The sequence below is a fragment of the Odocoileus virginianus genome, chromosome 20 (genome assembly GCF_023699985.2).
Source record: "Odocoileus virginianus isolate 20LAN1187 ecotype Illinois chromosome 20, Ovbor_1.2, whole genome shotgun sequence".
In the NCBI taxonomy this organism is placed as follows: Eukaryota; Metazoa; Chordata; class Mammalia; order Artiodactyla; family Cervidae; genus Odocoileus; species Odocoileus virginianus.
The window spans coordinates 24,498,552-24,523,400 of NC_069693.1; the positions used below are offsets into that span (position 1 = coordinate 24,498,552).

Here is a 24,849-nt window from a genome sequence, read left to right on the forward strand (position 1 = left end):
ACTAAACAAGAAGACAAGAGTGCCAGCCCGCAGAAGAGCTAACTGTGGAGAACGTATTTCAGGAAGGGTGAAGTATGGGGTGCCCAGGACACAGCATAAACGGGATTTAACCTAACCCAGAAAACCAAGAAGGGGTGAAATGTCTTTTAAGTGACACTTGAAGGACAGGAAGGATTTACTAAGGCTGGAATGGACAAGTGAAATGAAAGTCGCTCAGTCATGTCTGACTCTTTGCAACCCCATGGACTATACACAGTCCACAGAATTCTCCAGGCCAGAATACTGGAGTGGGTAGCCTTTCCCTTCTCCAGGGGATCTTCCCAACCCAGGGATCAAACTCAGGTTTCCCGCATTGCAGGCAGATTCTTCAGTGAGCCACAGGGAAGCCCAGGTGAAGGCTCTGAGCAAACTGAGCAGTAGGTAAAAAGGAAATGATAGAAGTTGTGCGCGCGCGCGTGCACACACACACACATACACACACACACGCCCAAAATGAAGTTGGCAAATAGGCTACTTCCTCAGGCTTTAAAAGTCATTTTAAGGAGTCTGCATCATGTTCAAAAGTAAAAGAGAAGAGTGATGAGTGAAATTCTGATCAGTGTTCTACTGTATATTCTTTGACTCAATAATTCTACTTTAAGGAAATTCTCCTAAGGAAATAATTATGAATTCGTGCAATGATACATTTAAAAGGATATTTCTAATATTTAGATAGTCTAGAATTACAAAATCTTGAAATAAACTGAGTAACTTATGGTGGTGAAAGTGATAGTCTCTCAGTTGTGTCCGATTCTTTGTGACCCCAGGGACTGTAGCCTTCCAGGCTCCTCTGTCCAAGGGATTTCTCAGGCATTGCAAGCAGATTCTTTACCATCTGAACCACCAGGTAAGCCCCCTTACAGTAATTGTTTAGATAAATGAGACTGTGGTTCATCTGTAAAATGTTATGTAACTGCTAAAGATAACATAGGAAAAAAACCAATGACATGCAAAGATGTTCATTACATGTTGGATGCAAATTGAAGATTATATAAAATATATAGTATAATCTCTATTTTGTATGTACGCACACACATACATACATACACACACAGCGAAATAGGTATACAAGACATTAGAAAGCTATAAACCTAAATGTCAACTTCTCTTTTCATGTGGGATAATGTTAATATTAACAGCTGATTTAAACTTTCACCTTTTATTTTTTTCTAATTGTTCTAAATGTGCTACTTTTGTGATTTTAAAAAATGATGTCTTGGAAAAAAATTTAAAAAGAAAAAAAACAAAAAAATTTAAACAGAAAATTTTAAGAAAGAAAAAAATTTTAAAGATTATATATCTTACATGCTTAGAGATTTCTGGGGTGCAGACCATATTCTATTTCTTGACCCTTGCTGGGTTAACACTGGCCTTTTGCTTTACTTGTTAAAACGTAAACTTTAGAATAAAGTTTCCTCCCCGCACATTACATTTCACGATTTATAAAATGCTTAATAAGATGCACGTATTTTTCAACCGTTTACACATAGCAGTGCGTCTCTAAGGTTCCGTAATTCCGGACTTGACAACCTCAAACAGTGGTTAGTGTATCCGTCTTGGCAACGTAGACTTCAAGTCCCAGCAGGCATTGCGGCCAGCACACTGGGATCTACGGGGTCCGAGAGGGAGTCTGGGAGCCTCCGGTCCTTTTCCTCCCAGAAGCCCGCGGGCGGCTCGGAACGCCGTCCGTATCATGGCCGCGGGAGCCGGGACGGCGGGCTCCGCTTCCGGCCCGGGCGTCGTGCGTGACCCAGGGGCGTCACAGTCGAGGAAGCGTCCCGGCAGGGAGGGCGGGGAGGGCGTGCGGCGATCAGACGCGATGGCGGGAGGAGGCGGGAGCAGCGACAGCAGCGGGCGGGCGGGAGGCAGGCGGGCGTCCCGTAGCGGCGGGCGGGCTCGGCGGGGGCGCCACGCGCCCGGGCTTGGGGGCGCCGCGGAGCGCGGCGCGGGGGAGGCGCGGCTGGAGGAGGCGGTCAACCGCTGGGTGCTCAAGTTCTACTTCCACGAGGCGCTGCGGGCCTTTCGGGGTAGCCGGTACGGGGACTTCAGGCAGATCCGGGACATCATGCAGGGTGAGGGCCGGCCCAGGGGAAGGAGGCTGGGGGCCCCTGGGACGGGGATCTGTGCACCCCCCCGCCCCCACGTGTCGCGGCTGGGGGTCGCCGAGTCAATGATGTCTTGTTTCCCAGCTTTGCTTGTCAGGCCCTTGGGGAAGGAGCATACCGTGTCTCGGCTGCTGCGGGTTATGCAGTGTCTGTCGCGCATTGAAGAAGGGGAAAATTTAGGTATGGCTATTTTTTTATGTTCTTCTCTTAGCTTACTTATTTATGGTTACATTGTTTTCAAACTTACATCCTGGACTGAAGGATTCAGGGTTAAGGTGGGCTATTATGTTTCAGTCACAGTGGTCTTTTTCCTTCTAGGACGAGTTTATTCTCTGGCTCTACTTTTCTCCACTTAGTATTCTCTTGGCTACTTTTCTGTGTTTATTTCCTCCCACCTGTTTCTTGCTCGCCCCAACTTTTTGCTATCTAAATCGAATTATGTGAAGATGGACATTTTTCCTCCATAGTAGAGTGTTTTTTAAGTATGAGCACCTTTTTTTTTCTTTGCCTAAATTGATCTTGACAGCTGTTTAGCAAAATGATCTATAGTTTCTGACTGTATCTGATTCTAACATTTAAGATGCATATGCATGTGTTAAAAAAACAAGTTTTTACCTGTCCTGAAAATTACTGAAGGTCGCTTGAAATTCAAGGGTTTGAATTTGGACCCTTAACATGTTTGTAAGCCTGTAGCCAGTATATCAACAAATTAAATACAAGTCTTACTATATTTGCATGTTTTCTTATATATATACACATACAGAGAGACATAATTCTTCTGCTCTTTAGAAAATAGGTTAAAGTGAAAACTGTGCTTTTTGTCCTAGACTGTTCCTTTGATATGGAAGCTGAGCTCACACCACTGGAATCAGCTATCAATGTGCTGGAGATGATTAAAACGGAATTTACACTGACAGAGGCAGTGATCGAATCCAGTAGAAAACTGGTCAAGGAGGCTGTAAGGCTCTATTTTTAATTTCTTTTTTCTTTTAACAAAGATCAGAGTTCTTTGAGGAATCAGTGCTCTTTCCTGTGTGGGGTGGAGGACAGACAGGGATGGAGAGAGAGCAAGTGAGCACACTGAAAACACATTAACTCACACACATAGGTGTTACTTCATCAGGTGACCCTTCTTCCTAGCCCAGTCTTGGAAAGGACTGTTGAGGCACATGCTCAGCTTTTGTGATTTTTGATGGTCTTCCTTGTGGCCCTGACAGGAGGGGCCACAGTACACAGGAAGTGAGTTGGCATTGAAGAATGACATTTTGGAGGTTGTACCATTCAGAGCAGCATATTGAAAGGCTAAAAGTAACTGGCCTAGGATTTGGTCACCCTTGTTTATTATAGACCAAGGAGAAGAGCTGGTGCCTTGGAAAATGTGGGACCGCGTTGCACTCTTTCATGCAATTACTGAGAGGCTTAGGGAACATTCCCTTTGAGCAGACAGAATCAGAGATGCTGAGATAATCAGCCAGTTAGGAAAACAGTAATGGTAGGAGGCTGGTGCAGGGAGCGTTCTTGACAAGAAAAAAGCTTGTAGAGTGTCTAGGAATTTGGGACTGGAACTATGTCATGGTTCAGGTAGCTTTAAGTAGTGGAACTTATCTATATTTAAAACATTGAAGTGGCCATGGAAACCAGTCAGAAAAAGCTTTTTCTTCTCCAATAACCAAGGCTGGGGGTGTGGAAGCAGATGCAGAGATGGGGACTGAACAACAATAGCTCAGCATTGTCTTGGTGGTGATAGTAAGGAAATTGGTAAGAAAAGATAAGAGCACCTCCTAAAAGGATGAGATCTCAAGAGCAGAGAGGTAGGAGATAAAACCTTGCTTAGCAAAGAAGACTTTCGGTCCCTTGACTGTGTGCTGGGTACTCAGACACCCTGTTGAAAAAAAACCAAACCACACAGTTAAAAAAACTGTGTGGGATGCCGATATTTTATTTATTCAGTTAAGGACCTTGGGGCAGGATCTACTTTTGGTCTTGCAAGGAATGCTGAGAAAATTCCCATTCCAAGGAGGAATGATTACAAGAATAGATTTTTAGTACCCGTGAGTCAGGTTTGTGTCGGAGATAAAATGCCAGAAAAGACATTAGCAAAAGAGGAGAAATCCATGCCTACTTGGAAAATAGCTTAAGGATCTTTTGAATGGGAAGAAATGGTGCCAGTTCAGGGTAATTCATGTAACTATTCTTAAGTGGCCAGCTAATTCAGAAATGCAATTCTTGCAGAACCCAAGGGTTATAGTTCTGTCTTCTAGAAGAGCCTGTGGGCTTTCATCTTCACCTGCATGTTTATTATTTAAGTTCATAGATCTCTTGTTTGGACACTTCATTAGGAAAAATTTGTTAGCAAAATCTAGATTTCCTTAAAACAGTCAACCATTTTCTTATGTTGACTCCCTTCTGCTTTTTCATTTTCCACCAGGTGCCAGATCTCTTGTTACTATATTACTGTTTACTGCTGTGTAACAAAGTAAGCCAAAATTTTAGCAGCTTAAAAAAATAAATACTATCTCTCAGTTTCCAAGGGTCAGGAATCTGGTAGTGATTTAGCTGTGTTTCTAACTGGAGGTCTCTCGTGAGATCATAGTCAGGCTGCCTGCTACGGCTGCAGTTATCGGAGTTTTCCTGGGCTGATGAGCCTGCTTCTGTGCTGACTCCACTGGCTGGTTATTAGCAGGACTCACCTTCTTGCTGGCTGTTGGCTCGAAGACTTCAGGTCCTTGTCTCTCCTTAGGACTACTTAAGAGCACAGTAGCTTGCTGCCCCTAGAGCAGTAGTGATCAAAGAGAAGAGAAAGCTGTAGTCTTTTATAAACTAATCTCAGAAGTGACTTACCACTTCTGCCATATGCTCTTGTTCACATAGACCTGACCAGCTGGATTAGTGTATGGAATGGGACTATGCAGGAGGTGGGGAATCACTGGGAACCATCTTAGAGGCTGGCTACCATAGTAATATCCAAGTTGTTAATTGATATTGTATCACTTGTCTCTTTATTTATTTTTTTTATATTTCTTATTTAGTCATAGAATCTGTTAATGGTCATCTTTAGGAAAATATCTTGGAATACCTAGGCTCAGTGAGGCTTTTTGTTGCATTTTTAAGCTTTGTAAAGTGTCACAGCAATTTATCTTAAAGTTTATTAAATTTATTTTTTAAAGTTTATCAAATAAGTTATTTGTTAAGTTTGAACTTCTCCATGAGTGGTCCGGGGATTTTTGCAGGTCTTTGGGACCCTTTCAGGGTTCAAAACTATCTTCATAATAATGCCAAAATGTTAATTGATGTTTTCAGTGCACTGACATTACTGACATTTACATTGATAATGCAAAAGCAGTGATGGGTAAAATTTCTGGTGTCATAGCATGACCAAAGCAATAATAAAATGTATTAGTAGTCATTGTATTCTTCATTGGCACATGCGTACAGTTTAAAAAAAAAAGCCAGTTTCAGTTAATGTCTTTGATGAAGCAGTAAAAATTATTTTTATTAAGCCTAATTAATTTTATTAATACACCTAAGAATGTCTCATGAAGCAGTAAAAATTACAATTTTATTAAGCCTTGAACAAAATGTTTTTTCAATATTTCATCTGACAAAATAGGAAATTTTCCTGTAGCATTTCTATTGCATACCAAAACATGATGGTTTTCTTCAGGAAAAGTACTTGTGTGATTGGGCTGCATGCTGACCTAGCTGCTTTTGTAATGGAACACCGTTTTTATTTGAAATAATTGACAAATTTTGGTTTTTTGGATGTGGTAATCTGGTAGTCATTTTCTTGAGAGAGCAGAGTGAACTTGTCATGTCAGTGAAAACAGTTGGTAGCATGTGTTGCCAGAGATAAAATTCAAGCTTTTCAGGTGAAAATTAGAATTTTGGAAAACCTACATTCATGTGCTGGGTATCTTTCCAATACTTAATTCTGATATGATTGATAGTAATATTAATAACTGTAATTTTGAAAAGATTTGTAATGAATGTATCAAACACGTGGAAGATCATAGCTCAGTAAACCAATATTTTCCAAATGATCAATGAATTGTATTGCAAAATCATTCAAGGGTAACAGATCCATTAAAAGTGCAAGCTAGACTATGACATTTTAATATAATAATGATAATGATAATATAATAATGATAAAAAGTTCACTTGACAAAGTTTGGTGTAGAGTCAAAGAAGAGTATCCACATTTTCTAAAAGAGCTCTTAAAATAATCCTCCCTTTTTCAACTTTGTGTGAGGCTGGAATTTTTTAATATCCTTCAACCAAAACAACATATCACAACAGAATGAATATAGAAGCAGAATACTATCTTTCTTCTATTAAGCCAGATATTAAGGAGATTTGCAAAAATGTAAAACAATGCCACCCTTCTCATTAAACTTTTGTCTTAGAAAATAAGTAGTTGTCATAAAGATATGTTATTTAAATTAACCTATAATAAGTTTATTGTTATTTTTCAGTGAATAAATATCTTGAATTTTTATGTTTTATATTTCTAATAACAGTAAGTATCAGTGGATATAACCCATGTAAACAAAAGTTCTTTGGGGTCCTCATTAACATTGAACAGTATAAAGAATCCTGAGACCAGAAGTTTGAGAACTGCTTCTGTAAGCTGATAATGATATTGAGACTATGTTGGTTTTCTTTTTATAACTAAAAGAGAGAGGCCTCAGGTTTTTGTGAACACGGGAGAATAATATATATGGCATGTCCTTGGGGAAGCATTTATGTGTTGCTTTTGCTGTGCACCTTTGGTAATAGCACCTTGATTTTCTTTGAGGGGGGAACTTACCCCATTTGAGGGACTGTTGCATCTCACATTGTCTTACAATTTAAATTTCTTGAAACAGAAAGCTTTGCCAAGGGTTTTTGAGCATTTGTGCTTCCTTAACATCCAGGTTTCTTTCCAAGGTTGCTTCTTTAGCCTTTCTTCACTTCTGTGAGTTTGGCTTTCTCTTCTTAGGTCCTTTCTGGCATTTCCTCCAACATAAACCCATCTCGGCTATATTGAAAATCTGTGCTTGGAATTTTGCTTTAGTTTAAGTTAGCCAGAGACCATTGCTGTTGCTTACATGATAAGAACCTTAACAGATACATAGGAGCAGAAATTATCCTTATCTCTGAAAACTTCCAAGTTTTCAAAAAGCAAAGTTTCATCTCCTAAAAAAAGAAAAAACAACAACAAACAAAAACTTACCGGGAATCAAATTAATGTATAGCTTTTTTAAAAGCTCATAGTACAAACTTTGGAGGCAGGCTTTCAGTTTAGATTTTGAAAGCATTCACATTTCCTTTCTTGTTTCACAAATTAAACATAGTTGGGCCTGTATTCTAGTTCTAGGAAAGATAAGCATACTCTTCTATCTTTCTTAATGCAAGTATAAATCTTGGACAGAATGTATGGAGCAGCTGTCTGAGAACACAGAAATGTAAAGGGCAGTAAGCAGATGGAGAAGACCAGAGTATGAAGGTCTCCCAAACTGCTGATGGTAGATGACCATTTTTCCCCTTTCTAGTATCACCAGGCCTGGACTTGAAGGATTCTGAAACTGGAAGTACACTCCAGTTGTGAACAGAAATAACGCCAAGAGAGGCTCTCTTTGGTCTGAAGGGTGGGAAAGGGGATTGGCTAAGGGTCAGAGAGGGTGGAAGAAATCTCAGGGGGCTTTTTTTTTTTCCTTTTTCCCTCCTTCTCTATCCTAGCACCCAGGCAGTATTACACTGGTGGCAGCAGTGACATAGTAATGATTACAGTGACAGGAGAGCAGGCACCTAAAACCAAAGGAAGAGAACCTTTTTTCTTTAGCAGTGGAGCTGTGATTCCCAGAACTTGAAATGGATTCCACTTTTTTTTTCTCTATTCTGATGCTTAGTCCTGGATGCAGATACAGTTAGTATGTGGCAGAATGGGGAAACTAAAGCCCAGGAATGCAAGGCTGGTTCAATATTTGAAAATCAGTGAATGTACTTTACCCTGCTAGTCCAAAGAAAGAATCATATGATTATATCAATTGAAGCAGAAAAAGCATTTGACAAGATTCAACGTTAGTTCATGGTAAAAACACAGACAAAACTAGGAACAGAAGGAAACTTACTCAACCTGACAAAAGGCATCTACAAAAAACCTACAGGGAACATCATACTTAATGGTGAAGAATGGAATGCTTTGACCCTAAGATCCAAAATGAGGGAAAGCTGTCTGTTCTCACTTACATTCTACATCATACTGGAAGACCTAGCCACTGCAGTAAGTCAAGAAAAATAACAGATTGGAAAAGAAGGAATAAAACTGTCCCTTTTTTCAGATCACATGGCTATCCATATAGAAAATTCCATGGAATATATCAAAAAGCTATATAATAAATAGTTTAGCCAGACTGCAGGATATAAGATCAACACACAAAATTAGTGAAATGCTAGCAGTGAAATGAAATGATCAAAACAGTATCATTTATAATAGTTCCAAAGAAGAAGAGAAAAATACTTAGGTATAAATCTAATAATAAAACATGTAGGTGGGACTTCCCTTGTGTTCACTGGTTAAGAATCTGCCTGCCAATGCAGGAGACATGGTTTGATCTGGGACCAGGAAGATCCCACATGCCGCATGCCAACTAAACCCGTGTGCCACAACTGCTGAAGCCTGTGCGCCCCAGAGCCCGTGCTCTGCAACCCGAGAAGCCACCGCAAGGAGAAGACTGAACACTGCAACCAGACAGTAGTCCCCACTTACTACAGCTAAAGAAAGCCCAGGCACAGCAACGAAGACTCAGCCAGCCAAAAACAAATAAATTTTTTTAAAAATGTAGGATCTGTATGTGGAAAAATTACAAAATGCTAATGAAGAAATAACAACCTAGTAAATGGAAAGAAATACCCTGTTTGTGGATTAGAAGACCTAATATAGTTAAGATGTCAATTCTCTCCAACAGATCTATGGATTTACTAGAATTCTAATCACAGCCTCCGCAGGATCTTCTGTTAGATACAGACTGATTCTAGAAGACATATGGTAAGGTAAAAAAAAACACTAAACACGACAGTTCTGTAAAAGAAGAACAAAGCTGGAGGACTCGCACCCGATTTTAAGAATTACTATAAAGCTACAGTATTCATGACTATAGACAGATGAGTGGAACAGAAGATAGAGTCCAGAAATAGACCCATACAAACATGACTCATCAATTTTTAACAAAAAAATGTGAAGGTGAACTTCCCTGGTGGTCCAGTGGCTGGGACTCTGTGCTCACATTGCAGGGGGCCTGAGTTCGATCCCTGGTCGGGGAACTGGATCCCACATTCTGCAACTGAAAGATCCTGCATGCCATAGCTAAGACCTGATGCAGCCTATATATATATATATATATATATATATATATATATATATATTTAATGTGAAGGTATTTCAGTGGAAAAAGGATAGTCTTCAATAAATGGAATTAAAACAACTGGATGTCCATATGCAAAAATAAATGAACTTGACCTAAAACTCATTAAAAAATCGATTTAAAGTGGATCATAATCTAAATGTAAAGCAGTAAAACTGTTAGAAGAAAACATGGGGGAAAAAAACCCCAAAAACTATGTCCTGGACTTAAGGCAAAAAGCTTCTAGATGTGACAGTAAAAGCATGCTCCACAAGAGCATGAAGTAGACTTCATCAAAACTTGAGAAAAACACTGTTCAGAGAATGAGAAGACAAGCTATGGAGTGGGAGAAAATATTTGCAAATCACGTATCTGACAAAGAATTTGTATCCAGGATATCTAAAGACCTCTCAAAATGAACAAGAAAACAAACACCCCAAACAATTAAAGAGAATATACTGTTGGCAAATAACATGAAAAAAGGTTCACCATTTAGTCAGTGGGGAAATTCTGGCACATACCTATTAGAATGGCTAAACTTTAAAACTCCTCTAACACTAATAAGTGTGAGTGTGAATATGGAGCAACTGGAATCTTCATACATTGCTGATGGGGATGTAGAAAGGCATCTCAAGGGCATGATTATACTAAGGGAAAGACACAGGTCTCAAGGGCATTACACTAAGGGGAAGAAGCCAGACTCAAGGCTATGTCCTTTAAAAATTAAGGTGAGTGACTCCGTTTATATGATGCCGTTTACATGACTCTGAAGAGATGAAACGGTGAAAAGATGAGGGGTTAGGGGCGGGAAAGAGGTGACAGCAGAGTGCAGCACAAGGGAGGTTTATTGGATCCTTGGCTCTCTGGCATCACTGTGGTGGCCGCAGGAGTCGACACGTGTTCAGAACAGTACACCCAAAAAGAGTTAAAACATAATAGGACCTAAATGATTTATAAAAGGTAAAACCTTTGTATTCTCCAAAAAAGTATAGTCTTAGTATAGTTTTTCTGCTGATAATGATGTAAAAGTGAATATGATGATCTGATTAAAATGAAAAGACTTACTTCATCCCCTCCCTGGAAGCAGGAACTTAAGTGTTGTAACTGCTATTCAGATGCGTGTGACACCAGTTTCCTTTGCCCTGTATGGTTGTGCTCAGCCTGTTGAGGACAGAAGCACCAGAAATTTGTATTTTCTGAATTCCCTTCCCTTGGACTGTATGTATCTCCTTAAACTCTTCCCTGTGAAGAACTGAAAATATCTGTGGACCAGTTTTCCTTCCCTTTTTTGTGTGTGTGAGGTATGTTTCTTTGACACTGTATTTAAATTCACTGCTTTATCCTATTAGATAACTCCAGGTGGTACAGATTTTTTCATGGCTTTCCTCATTAAAAAAAAATGTGCACATGTTTTTAAATATCCTTTTTAATTTTCAATCACTGTTATTTTCCCTGTGTGTGTGTGCTCTAGGAATATAGAACATAGGTTTCTTGACTGAAGGACTCTCCTTTTTCTCTGTGGCTGGGGAGACCTTCTCATCCTATGTGGAACTTTGTCCTGTTTTCTTTGCTGCTTGTGGAGTTAGCCCCCTGGGGTTTATAGTATGAGAGGCTGTGCTGGTTCTACTGAACTGGCCCGAGTTCCACTAGTAGAACTCTGATCAGCAAGTCCCTCCCCCACCCTCCGCCCCCAAGTATATCCTCCTTTCATTCCCCCATTACATCAAAGCTTGTGCATACCAAAAAAACAAAACCAACTGTTCTGGGGGTCTGGAATGACTCTTGTCCATTTTGCCTTTCCATAGGAGGCCCTATTCTGATTGAGTAAATGGTCTGTAATCCAGTAGATCAGATTCTGCTGTATCGGCTTTTTTTAAAATTCCAATGTAATATTGAATTAGTGAAGGTGATGGAATTCCAGTTGAGCTAGTTCAAATCCTAAAAGATGATGCTGTGAAAGTGCTGTACTCAATATGCCAGCAAATTTGGAAAACTCAGCAGTGGCCATAGGACTGGAAGAGGTCAGTTTTCATTCCAATCCCAAAGAAAGGCAATGCCAAAGAATGCTCAAACTACTGCACAATTGCACTTATCTCACACGCTAGTAAAGTAATGCTCAAAATTCTCCAAGCCAGGCTTCAGCAATATGTGAACTATGAACTTCCAGATGTTCAAGCTGGTTTTAGGAAAGGCAGAGGAACCAGAGATCAAATTGCCAACATCGCTGGATCATTGAAAAAGCAAGAGAGTTCCAGAAAAACATCTATTTCTGCTTTGTTGATTATACCAAAGCCTTTGACTGTGTGGATCACAATAAATTGTGGAAAATTCTGAAAGAGATGGGAATACCAGACCACCTGACCTGCCTCTTGAGAAATCTGTATGCAGGTCAGGAAGCAACAGTTAGAACTGGATATGGAACAACAGACTGGTTCCATATTAGGAAAGGAGTACATCAAGGCTGTATATTGTCACCCTGCTTATTTAACTTATATGCAGAGTACATCATGAGAAATACTGAGCTGGATGAAGCACAAGCTGGAATTAAGATTGCCGGGAGAAATATCAATAGCCTCAGATATGCAGACGACAGCACTCTTATGGCAGAAAGTGAAGAAGAACTAAAGAGCCTCTTGATGAAAGTGAAAGAGGATAGTGAAAAAGTTGGCTTAAAGCTCAACATTCAGAAAACTAAGCTCATGGCATCCAGTCCCATCACTTTATGGCAATATATAGGGAAACAGTGCAAACAGTGGCTGACTTTATTTTTTTGGGCTCCAAAATCACTGCAGATGGTGATTGCAGCCATGAAATTAAAAGACACTCCTTGGAAGAAAAGTTATGACCAACCTCAATAGCATATTAAAAAGCAGAGACATTACTTTGCCAATAAAGGTTCGTCTAGTCAAGGCTATGGTTTTTCCATTAGTTATGTATGGATGTGAGAGTTGGACTATAAAGAAAGCTGAGTGCTGAAGAATTGATGCTTTTGATCTGTGGTGGTGGAGAAGAAGACTCTTGAGAGTTCCTTGGACTGCAAGGAGGTCCAACCAGTCCATCATAAAGGAGATCAGCCCTGAGTGTTCATTGGAAGGACAGATGTTGAAGCTGAAACTTCCGTACTTTGGCCACCTGATGTGAAGAGCTGACTCATTTGAAAAGACCCTGATGCTAGGAAAGATTGAGGGCAGGAGGAGAAGGGGACGACAGAGGATGAGATGGCTGGATGGCATCACCGACTTGATGGACATGAGTCTGGGTAAACTCCGGGAGTTGGTGATGGACAGGGAGGCTTGGCGTGCTGTGGTCCATGGGGTTACAAAGAGTCGGACACGACTGAGTGACTGAACTGAACTGAATATTGAAAATCCTAGTACCTTACATGCTGAAGGAGAGTGTATGATTGTTCATATGGTTGAACAATAATTGTTAGCTTTTAAACAGGAATTTGATAGAATGCGAAAAAGTTCTTGGGTATATAAGACTCAGTTTTACTTTTCAGTGGAGCTTATTTTGATATGTGATATTCTGATTATATCTTTCATTATTACAACAGTTAAAAAAAATTTTCCCCCTTTTTTAGGCAGTCATTATTTGTATCAAAAACAAAGAATTTGAAAAGGCTTCAAAAATTTTGAAAAAACATATGTCCAAGGACCCTACAACTCAGGTAAATTTGATATACTTTTGCTTACATTACCTATATCCAGCTCATTGCTTTTTGTGGGGAAACAGGGAGGGGGTTCTCTGTCAGGAATATTAATATTCAGTACCATGAACATGTCTTTTATATCTAGGATAACTTACTGTTAGAATGGCTTTTCAAAAATGTGAAAAACTTACAGAAATCATTTACTTGCCCATTTCTGCCAGGTGTGTGACAAAACTCTAGTGCTCAGTACCGGTACTAACACATCTGACTTTATTTATATAAATGCTGATCCTGCAGACTTGAGAATCTGCCTTACTGAGGACTCAACGCCTCTGTTTTCTGGTGTCAAAAACTCTGCTGGTACCCTGCTGTTTTTTATATATATAAATTAAATTTTATTTTTGAAAAGCTAATATATGTATATAATACAACATTCATAAATACAACAAAATAGCTTAGTGAAAATTCTATCAACTCTGACTTGGCTATCTCATTCCTCTCCTTAGAGGCAACGAATGCTTTTTTCTCCTTAAGAGATTCTGTGCATATGCAGGCAAATAAGTGTGCATGTGTGTATGTACAGACACACACATGTATCCAGTCTTCTGTTCTTCCAGTATACATATGTGAGCATATTCTACATACTTAACTTGACCATTAAATTGCTACTTTCACTTAATGTTATCTTGGAGATCTTTTTATATTAGTACATAGGGAGCTTTTCATCTGTTTCGGTTTTCTTTTTTGAAAGTTTAAAAATCTTTATATGTAAAAGTAGAAAAATACTTTGGATCCTAAGTTCATTATCTTTTTCACCACCACCCCCTTTTGTATAGCTACATAGTAACCAACTGTGACTGGTCAGTAATTTTTGACCTGTTCTACACTGTGGTATGCTTCCTTTTCCCCCAGTGCTATTCATTGATGGTACTGAGAAAGTTCTGATAGTGTTGTCTTAACTCATCATCACTGAATCTTTACTGGAGTTTTCCTTTCTCATATTTCAACTTTTGGTCCTTTGTGTAGAAGCTGAGAAATGACCTCCTAAACATTATCCGTGAAAAGAACCTGGCCCACCCTGTGATCCAGAACTTCTCCTATGAGACCTTCCAGCAGAAGATGCTGCGCTTCCTGGAGAGTCACCTGGATGACGCAGAGCCCTACCTCCTCACGGTGGGGCTTGGAAACATTGGTCATCCTAAGTTTCAAAGGAAACCAAAAGTCTGGCTTTTGCATGTGACCCCAAAGGTCTATGTGGGATTCAGAAACTAGATTAGGGATGAGGCTGAAAGGATAGAAGAGGAGACACAAAGTAAAATCACTTAATTTGTTGTCCAAAATAACTGTCTGGAATTCTTGCAACATCAAGATCCTTTTAGCACCACTCAGATTGAGTTCTCCTTTAGTATAGAAAACTATGAGCCATTGTGTGGGGAAGGAACAAATAAAGAAATCTGAGACAATTCTTTTAAGTTCTCTCCCTTTTAATGTCCTCCTATAGTCTATGCCTAAACTGGGTTTGTAAGTGAAAGTGCTTGCATATTGAATGTGTTCATGGTAAAAGAAGCAGAGAGTTAATGAAATTCTGTGACTTCCTCTTATTGACGGTATTTTTCCTTTCTCAGATGGCCAAAAAGGCTTTGAAATCTGAGTCCTCCACCTCAGCCACAGTGAAAGAACCACAACCTCAGCCAGCACCAGAGCCTGTGGAAAAGCCACTCAGAGAACCTGCCAGGTAAGAGACATGCACTTTTGTGATGTTGGGATGAAACACAGAGGTACTTGGAAGCATAGTCATCATCTTAGAGCAGAGTCAGTCAGTTCTTCCTGGTGATTTGACCTCCTAACATGTTACTGGGTTACTCAAGGAAGGCACTGTGGGTTTCACAGAGCACACCCTGGGAAAATGGGAATATTGGAAACAGGATGTTAGGTCTTTGGCAGAAGTTCCTGACTGGCTATTTATTCCTCAGAGGCTCCTTCCTTCTGTTTCTCTGTCTTTGCCTCAGTACTTCCCTGTTGATATGTTATCTCTTAACACAGTGTTCAGACTTGTGACTCAGATTCCCGAGACCACCTAACAGAGCAGAGATCTCTGAGGGCGCTGTAGGAGACGTAAAGGAGCACAGTGGGTCCAGGACAACACAGCTGAGAGCGCAGGACTGGGGCCCGGCTCTGTGTGCTTGTTGCTGTGTTCACGGTCCAGGCCTCAGTTCAAAATTTTATGTGAGATGTCCAAAAAATATTTTTTGAGATTTCTCACATAAAAATTTGAACTGAAGTTTTTGAATGTTGGTGGTTAGTCCAATTAAGGGGGCAAAAAAAAAAAGGTTAAACAAGACACATATGCCAGCTAGGATTGGCATGCAGGCCGCCAGTTTGCCTTCTCTTTAGAGTGTTTACTTAAAACATATGAGCTATTCCAAATGCTCGATGAACTTTATTTTGAAAAGGCAGTTTCTCATTGTTCCAAGACTGGCATGCTTCTCACTGAGAATTCTCAAGATCCCATTTATAAGTGTACTGTAGGAGAAAGAGGGCGGAATTGAGACCACTCTTACTAGTCTTACATGAGGGTTGGACTGGGACAGCTGTAAGAGTTTACACTTGAAGGTGAGATTGCTGGATTATCAGTTGGTCGTCTAGATGGACTTGTACCTGTTAGACATTCTGCAGAGCTCTTGCATTAAAGGAAAGCATTGCTTTAGTCCATACAGAGTAATGAATTAGCACATCCGCTGAAGAGGCCTCTCGGAGGGATTATCATTGGCCCTGGTTCCTTTTAGGTTCTCTTGAAGTTTAAGCTCCATAATTCAATTTACATATCATATTTAAAACCTCTGCTTAACACTTAGAAATGGAAGTTCTTATAAATAAAGGCTGTATCATGCACTTTCTCTTTTTTTAAATGAAGAGTTCTCAACCTGAGTCTATAATTTGAAGCTTCACAGTTTGAAAAAGTTGTGGCTGCTTAGATGGGCCTCAGCAGTGGTCAAACTGATTTCTCTGTGTTTGCATTGTTTGTAGGCAGCTACAGAGCACACCAACCACCATTGGGATTAGGACTCTGAAAGCAGCTTTCAAGACTCTGTCCAGTGCACAAGATTCTGAGGCAGCCTTCTCAAAACTGGACCAGAAGGATATGGTCTTTCCTAATAAAGTGTGCCCGCCATCACCAGCCCTCAAAAACAAGAGAACAAGAAAAGATGATAACGAAAGTTCTGCCCCCGCTGAGGGTGAGGGTGGCTCTGAACTGCAGCCCAAGACCAAGCGCATGACAATAAGCAGACTGGTTTTAGAGGAGGACAGCCAGAGTACTGAGCCGAGTCCAGGCCTCGACTCTTCCCAGGAGGTCACACCGGCATCACCATCCAAGCCCACTGTCCTCAACCAACCCCTCCCTGGGGAGAAGAATCCCAAGTATGAAGACCTTCTTTGTAGAAGTTTGGGGGCTGGTTGGTGGTCCTGGTTAGGCCTGGTATTGCTTCCATGAATGAAGTAACTTTCAGCTACGTTATTCACCACCAAGGCTTGCTCAGACTGCTAGAGTGTGACTCAGGGTGGGGAGGGACGTCGTAGCCATTCTGCCAGTTCTGAAGGCCTGTGCTGGGCTTCCAGGCATTGCACTAGGTGGGAGTGGAAGGGTGTCAGAGCCTCCTGCTCACCACTGCTTCCATTTTTAGCGAACTGCTGAGTGCCTTGACTACTAAATAGTAGTCTTCTTACAAGAAGTTTGTTTGAATTGGGCCACATTATACTCTGATCCTTAAAAGAGATTTATGAATATTTATAGTTTTGCATGTTTAATGGACATTTGAAACTTGGCAAATTCAGTAAATACTAATCTCTCACATTCTGCTAGGCTTTGTGGGGCAGTGGTTAGAGTGCTTTCATTTTGCTCCACTTCATGACCCCAAGCTGGCTTCCAGTTTTGCTACCTTTGTGCCCTCTCATGGATCCTTCCTTTAGGCTGACTGGTCTGCTCGCTTCTTTAGCCCTCTTTCTGTCACTGTGCTCTTCTTGCCGCCTCTCATTCCCCACGTGTGGACCTTCATTCCTCCACCATCGCCTGTCAGAATCCCATCTGTCTTTCAAAGGGAAGAGAAGCTGATGTTAACTGAATACTTTCTGTGGGCCAAGCACTTTCAATTATTATCTTAATATCTACACTCTTCACTCTGAGTGATTTATTAGCTCCATTTTATAGGTGAGGAAGTTTCAGAAACATTACTAACTTAACTGAAGTCATATAGCTAAAAAGTGGCAAAACTGGGCTTTGGGATTTTTAAATCCTAGTTAGTCTTGACACAAAAACCCATGTACACCAAGCTGCCTCGCCTCCATAAATTTCCCCTGGTCACCCTGCTATAAGTGATCACCTCACTGATCCCCCAAGGTCATTGCCATCTCTACTTGCGCACTCTGTTGTAGCTGTTTGGGGACCTATGCCCTAGCTTGCTTGTGCTAGGTAGTCTGTGGGGCTGTGGCATCTGATAAGTGATTTATACTCGGGCACAGATCTGCACTATATACCACTATCTGCATTTGAAAGTGAGTTAGTCATTGGCTGGGCAAGCTAAATAACACACAATTATTCTCATTTTGTACCTGATCTCAGCCTCTCACAGCAATTCTATGAAGTATAGGTGTTGCTCCCATGAACAGATGAGGAAACTGGAAAGAGTATGATTACAGTGGCTTTATAAATGGAAGGATGTGTCAAGGGTATGAGGTATGGGTACTCTAAAGCAGAGGTTGGCAAATTATGGCCTCTTGGCTAAAGTCCACCTGTTGCCTGTTTTTGTAAATAAAGTTTTATTGGAACAGCCACACTTATGAATTATGTATTGTCTGTGGCTGCTACCTTGAGTTGAGCAGTTGCAACAAAGACAGTAAGGCCTGCAAGGCTTAAGATACTATATACATTTTATAGAAAAAAGGGATTCCCTGACTCTGGTTCTAGAAGAAGCTTATGTGAGGTGCCCTGGGAGCTGCAGGGAAGAAGAGCTGACCTGGGCAGCAGAGTTGTGGGTGGGGCAACCTTGCAGAGGGGCTAGCCTTGGAGAATGAGTAGGAAGTCATCCAGCATATTGGGAGGTGTGGGGTTCTGGGCAGTGGGAACCTCTTACAGCTCAAGAAAGCCTGGTATGCTCTGGAAACTGTCGTGCAGTCTGTATGGCAGGAGAATGCAGTGCACAGAGAGAAGGGAGAAAGGCCTGGAAGGTAGATGGGCCGGATTTTGAGCTCCTATTACGTTCTATCAGGCAGAGGTTTTCAGGCGGGGCTTCACATCAATTACCTGCAGTGTTGGGCTCCTGACTACGGAATGAGAAGGCATGGGGAGTGCTCTAATCTGCTTTGCTAACTGTGCCCCAGATAAACCTAATACACCTAAATCTGAAAGCCTGAGCAGACATCACTGACAGCTTTTGTACTGACACTGAGGGAAAGGAGAGGAGGGTGGTGGGGCCTGCTGCCTGGTGAGCAGTCAGGACCCAGGGGAAGCTGGGCCAGTGGAATTAGAAGCAGAGAAGGCAGGCTTAGGGTCTGTCACCTTGATGGGGCCACGACTACTAGGCTTTCATATCCCTCATGGCACTTGGCACAGAACTAGTGCTTAAGAGGTATTTTATTAACCAAACAAAGTAACAGTTCTTGGTTCTTGGAATTTAAGGGGCCACCAGCAAAACTTCTATAAAAGGGTAGGAAAGGAAACAATTTAGCCTTTGTGGGCCACTTGTGTCTCTGTTACATGTTCTGTTTTGTTTTTTTACCACCCTTTGAAAAATATAAAAACCATTCTTAGTTCAAGGGCTATACAAAAACCAGCAGCCACAGGCTGTAGTCTGCCAACCCCTCTAAGACCATTAAGTTGTTCTAACTTCACCACTTAGGAGCACAGTGAGCCAGGAGTCTGCACAGCCAGCTAGCAGTCAAGATGAGAACCAGGTCTGAGCCCCTTCTACAACATGAGAAGTTAGGAAATACTGAAACGTTTGTACATGTAATAAATGCTGAGTTCAGAGGAGGCGCAGAAAGTTACCAAAGTGATCTGCAAAGACAGTCTACAGGAAGAGTGACCAGCCACTTAGGTGAAAATGACGGACCCAGAGGTAAAAACCAGTTTTATCCCAGGACTTGGATAAATTGATGAAAAACTTAAACTCTGATCCTGACTTTTATTTAGCTAACATCCTGAAATGGGTAAACCTCATATAATTGTTACTTTGTCTCAAATCAGTTATTCTTAGAAATATCCTTTCGGAGGTTATGACCTAATTTAAAAACAAAAGAGTCCACTATTTGTCTCAGTCAGTTAAGTAACTATAGAAAACTTATGAAATTTTTTTTCAAGTGTAGGCATTTATTAAGTAAATTGTTTTAACTACTCATTTGAAAAATACTGACAGCCTTTGCAACAAAATTTCATAGTGGGAAAGAAGACAGCAGTTTGTACTCTCGTCAGGTTTTTCAGATGATTTTGATCTATATAAATTCTTCAAAACTCAGTTCAGCTACTTTCCATGTTTGTTTTGTAAAGGATGTTATAATTCTGAGGTCGGATTTGTGCTATGTTTGGTAAGACTGAATATAATTTTCATTTATTTAGCAACTTGGATTATTTTTTAGTTTTGGAACTGTTTTTGGTTGCACCTAGGTACTAAAAATTTCATGTTCACAGGGAGGGTTCTTGTTTGCTTACTATTGTAATTTTTGATAGTATAATTCCTTTATGGCTCTTTGATAATCCAACTGTTAGCTTAGTTAATCTCTCTCCAGCTTCTGTTAGGGTATGTGTTACGGTGCAAGGTGTTTGGGGTAGACAGATGAGGATAATGGCCTCTGATGTCAAGGTGCTTATGGTTGCGGGTATGTCGTGAAACGGTTGTACAATACAGTGGAAGCAGAGGAGCCGGGGATTTGTGTGTGTCGGGAAGTCTTCATTGAGAATGACGGCCTTGAGAGACTTCACTTGGAAGGGAAGGGAATCCCAAGCAGAGAGAACAGTAAATAGAGAGGCAGGAAAGCAGAGCTCATAGGAGGAAGGAGGGTGAGGCTGTCCTGTTTGTGTGGGTGTGTGGCAGGAGTAGTTGGTGGGGAGAGGAGGAACTGATGAGAAATTGATGGGCCAGACTGGATGATCTTGGCTCCCCTCTATGGGCATTTAGTCTTAACTGTTTACACAGTGAGAAGCCATCACTGAATAGAGGAGGGATCTGTAAGTTTAGGATGACTGTTCAGGTGGGTTTGGAAGGAGAAGGGGCTGGAGGGGAGAGATTCCAATTAAGAGGCTAGTGTGATACTGATGCAAGGTACTGGACGATGGGCTTGGGCTTGAGGAATGGGGAGGAAAAGGAGAACACTCCAGAGATAGGAACAAAGCGTCTCTATGACAGAGGGGAAGGAATTTGCAGCTTCTAGGTTAGAATAACGCTGAAATCTTTATGAGTCCAAACCAACCAAACAAAAAGCCCCAGGAAAATGAACAGGTTGTTGAAAGGGGATGGTGATGTATTCAGAGCTGAGTTTGGGATGACTTTGTTTTACACTTTGTCCTCTCACTGATCTTCCCTCAGAGTACCCAAAGGCAAGTGGAACAGCTCTAATGGGGTTGAAGAAAAAGAGACTTGGGTGGAAGAGGACGAACTGTTTCAAGTTCAGGGTAAGCCAGAAGATTCTCACTGGTTTCTCTCCTTGACACTTGCTTAAGTATAGATGCATGCTACTGTCACATCAATGTTCCAGAAACTGCTTGTCTCCAAAATAGAAAAAAGTTTAAAAGTTCCACATTGTGATTCATGAGGAATCCATTTTATGTCTTTTTTTTCCATTAAACAATGGAGACTATCAAAGCAACACTTAACAGGTAAAGAAAATTCTTGGTTTGGTTTAATAAATCCTGTATTTAATGGTAGTTGATATTCTTCCCAAAGTATTTTAATTAGAAAAGGTAGAAGTGGTCATTCCCTACATTTCTTATTTAACTAAATGGTCTCTTACCAGTTTCTGTATAGTAAATGTTTTTTTTCCAAGATGAGAAATGTTACTTTCCTTTAATGAATACTAAGTTTCATTGCTTTTGCATTAGGATCCCCCCGCCACATCCTTTGCACTCTAATGAAAATATCTACATGCTAAACCTTAGTCTTGCAGATGCTGAAGACTTCTGTAACACAGCAGCAACCAGTAATCTTTTGCCAGTCTCAAAGATTTTGTCCTTAAGAATTACCTTTTGTTGGCAAAAACATAGTTGGCAAAATCAAGGTTATACAGAAGATGGGAGAAATAATGATGAATAAAAGTGGCATTAAATATGTTTAAAACAGGATATAAAAGTTCTAGAAAACATCCACTTCTGATGCAGTCCAGATTTGTCAGTTTCAGAAATCTGCTTCTACTATATATAGTAGGAAATACTTCATAATTTAAAAATAAATAATCTGCTCCTGTAAGTACCCCTTCTCCTGTGTCACCCTCCCTCATTCTTTAGGAAGCATTCCTGGGACAGTGATGTCTGCTAAGGCAGACACTGCAGCAGGTTCCACGTTTATGCAGCTTTGCCTTACCCAGCTTTGTAACTGGCTCTTGTTGGCCTGAGATGGCATGTTCATTACACTGTATAGCCTCCTGTAGCCCTCTGGTCCTTTAAAAAATTATCTTGGACCTTGTTTTATGAAGCCTGACCTATATCCATAATGATGAAAAGGTAGAATCTGAATAGATCTCACATGGTCTGTTGGAGTGGGAAGCAATAATTATTACCCCATTCCTTTTGTTTGAGGAATTGAGCCAAATTTTACTTACATCTAGTATTTTGGAAATTCAAAAACAATAAAACTGGGTTATTTCAAAGCAGTGGTTAACAAGGAGTTAATAGAAATTATATATATATATACACACACACATACACTCATATATAGGTATATGTATATACACAAAAAGTTAAGTTTAGAAAATTATATTGGTTTTACTAAAGAGCCTGAAATCCTGATCAACATTTACTGAATGCCTGTTTGTTAAGTATTTGCTTTGTACAGATTCTCATGGACTGAAATGATTGGTATCTTGCAAGCAGAGGACAAAAACAAATTATCCTTTAGTGATATCCTTTATTCTCTCAGAGTTTGTAAAATCTGAATCAAGTTTTCCCTTTGGGGCTGTTCTGTGTCTTTTTCTTGTGGGTTGTCCTGAGAAAGGTAAGCTCTGACATGAGTCTGCTTCTAATGTTTTCCAGCAGCACCAGATGAAGAGAGTGCAACCAATACAACAAAAAAGCAGGTAATTTTTTAAACTGTCTTTTCTAATCTTTTCTGGTTGTACGGGTAGAAGAGGGGTAAAATAAGTACCCACATTTCACAGGCATAGACTACCCATGCATCTGGTAAAAAATTTTATTTGTAATTTTCAGATAATCCAAACTCAGTAATAGTTACCCTTTGGAAGAAAAATTTAGGTCAGAATGCTGACACATTTCCCAACCATGAATACATGTTTAAAGTTCTGAATGCAGAAATGATTATTAGTTGAGGACAAAACAGTAAGACACTGAAAATTAGTAAATGTTCAAATCCATGGTGTTAACTTATAATCTGTATCATGTTTTAAGAGTATAAATCCTTCCTTTGGTTCAGATTATTCTCTTAGACCGCTTCACTATATGAAAATGTAAGTGGAGAGAACAGGTGGTGATAAATCCTTTGCTTTTCTTTTCTTGCAGAAGTGGACTGTAGAGGAAAGCGAGTGGGTCAAGGCTGGAGTGCAGAAGTATGGAGAAGGAAACTGGGCTGCCATTTCTAAAAACTACCCGTTTGTTAACCGAACAGCTGTGATGATTAAGGATCGCTGGCGGACCATGAAAAGACTTGGCATGAACTGAAACAGGCTTTCATTTCCACAGAATTCACAGGAGCATGGTTCCTAATAATAGCCCCTGGTAGTCTGCTGTTTCTTTCAAAAGCTGGGCTGGGATGAGAATTTTGGGCATCCTCCTCTCATGTGGGGGAGGTCCCGGTTCCACTTCATCACAGTTGGAGATCATGGAGCTGAGAAACAAAGCCAAGTCCACCCCATGTCCTTGGCAGAGATGACAGGCACATAGCTTGTACAGTGCCAGAATACCATTAGTATTTCCCTTCTTTAGTGGTTTGCTTGAATTTAAATCCCTGGTAATCAGTAGAACCTTCTCCTAGGAAATGGTGGAGTCTGTTAGGAGCCACTTTTGACTCCACGTACCTGTTAAAACCAGCAACATGAGCATTATTTGGAGTGAACTTCCAGGTAAAGCTTTGGCCTTCTGATGCAAATGCAAAGGAACTTCAGCTGTTGTGAGCCCAGGTTGATAAGAGACCAGTCCTGGTGGAGTCAGAGTCCCTTTAAACATTGTTCAGCCGACTGTGATGTCGACATCTAGAAATGTGACTGCCTTGGCATTTGCTCTATTTGCTGGCCTCCGTAGGCAGGTGTAACCTCCACTTCTCACGTGGTGGAACCAGTGTGTTTTTTGGTAAAATGGTGATTGTAGATAAGCTTAGCCCCTGGCCCCATCCACTCTTCCCAATTCTTTATGCTGGACTTTTAAAGCTTAAGAAAATCCTGATTAAGTATAAATGCCTAATTCCATTCTTTGTGAAATGGTTGCTTCCGCCTGGTTCCCTAATTGTGCTGTGTTAGTGTCTTGCACTGGAATTCAACATTCCCTTCTCCTTTTGTACTGTGTTGTGCTTGCTGTCTCTCAGATCCTTAAAGACTGTCTTTTTAGCAAAAAAAAGAATTTCAGTAAAGTGTTTTCTGTAATCTTTTTTTAAAATGAGAACTAATTATTGTCCATAACTTGTAGCATTCTTCATTAAAGTCTTGCTTCTCTCAAATTTAAGTAGCTGTTTAATTGCAGCTGAAAAAGCGGAAGTAGCAAAATGCTGAACAAGCTTTGGTAAACCCTGCTATCTGTGTTAAGAAACTAATGTCAAACTGTATTGAATGTTCTAATCCTTAGAAGCTATGCCGTATAGACATGTGGAAGTTCCTTCTTAATCTGTCTCATTTCTTCATATACTATACCTCTGAAGACAAAAGAATTCCCTTTTGTCCATTTCTCTTCACAAATGTTAAAGTTTAAAAATTCATCCTGTAGTTAAAATTTGGAAACTTTGTACAGCTTTATTACCTATTAACTACATGTTCGGGGGTTTGGTACTGCTGTTTTTCTAAGTTAACCCCAAATTAAACTAGTGAGAAGGTGAGAACTTGATCTCCACTTGATGTGGTGGTAGCTAGTTGTGGTCTCCCTCCAGACCAAGTTTTAGGATCCAGTAGCCTCTTTATTTTCAACGCACGTTGTTAGATGGCACACTCTAAGTAAAAGAGTGACACTGGGATATACTTAAGGAAGCAAAATATTCCAGTAAGTGTCTCTCCAATTTGAGAAAGGCATAGATCCACTAGCCCCCTCCCCCTTTTTAATATAACTTCAGTGTTATTTTTTATTATTATGTTATGGAATGTGTACGGAAAAACCTCTGCCTATAGTTTCTATGGAACTAGACAACTTACCATGAACTGATGGCTGTTTTGGTGAATGTCACTGCTTACCACATATTGGTGAGCAGTGTTAGGACTGGGGCAGTGGTGGGACTCCAGTGGAGGTGCCGGTGTCACTGTGTCACTGGGAAAC

At 40.5% G+C, this 24,849-nt stretch overlaps 2 protein-coding genes across 5 annotated transcripts in view; one reads left to right on the plus strand and one right to left on the minus strand.

Annotated features, from left to right (window-relative positions):
• Nucleotides 1–24,849, minus strand: part of NIP7 (nucleolar pre-rRNA processing protein NIP7) — a 68,024-nt gene that overhangs the window by 33,098 nt on the left and 10,077 nt on the right. The window contains exon 5 of one of the 3 annotated variants that reach the window (XM_070451092.1): nt 3,236–7,319. The exons of 1 other annotated variant lie outside the window; for it this stretch is intronic. In XM_070451092.1, the coding sequence (XP_070307193.1) occupies nt 7,194–7,319 (126 nt within the window). In that variant the 3' untranslated portion in view covers nt 3,236–7,193. Of the gene's footprint in view, nt 1–3,235; nt 7,320–13,913; nt 17,267–24,849 lie in introns of those variants that run through there. One more of the 3 variants, XM_070451093.1, reaches the window with a different exon arrangement.
• TERF2 (telomeric repeat binding factor 2) lies at nt 1,707–23,949 on the plus strand. 2 transcript variants are annotated; one of them, XM_020912789.2, is made up of 10 exons: nt 1,707–2,111; nt 2,229–2,324; nt 2,972–3,102; nt 13,110–13,196; nt 14,205–14,351; nt 14,804–14,913; nt 16,206–16,598; nt 20,756–20,841; nt 22,417–22,457; nt 22,897–23,949. In XM_020912789.2, exons 1-10 carry the CDS (start codon nt 1,733–1,735, stop codon nt 23,053–23,055), a joined length of 1,629 nt encoding a protein of 542 aa, XP_020768448.2. In that variant the 5' UTR covers nt 1,707–1,732; the 3' UTR covers nt 23,056–23,949. The 2 variants fall into 2 exon arrangements, with proteins under 2 accessions (XP_020768448.2, XP_020768447.2); XM_020912788.2 differs by having other exon boundaries at nt 1,709–2,111; nt 22,414–22,457.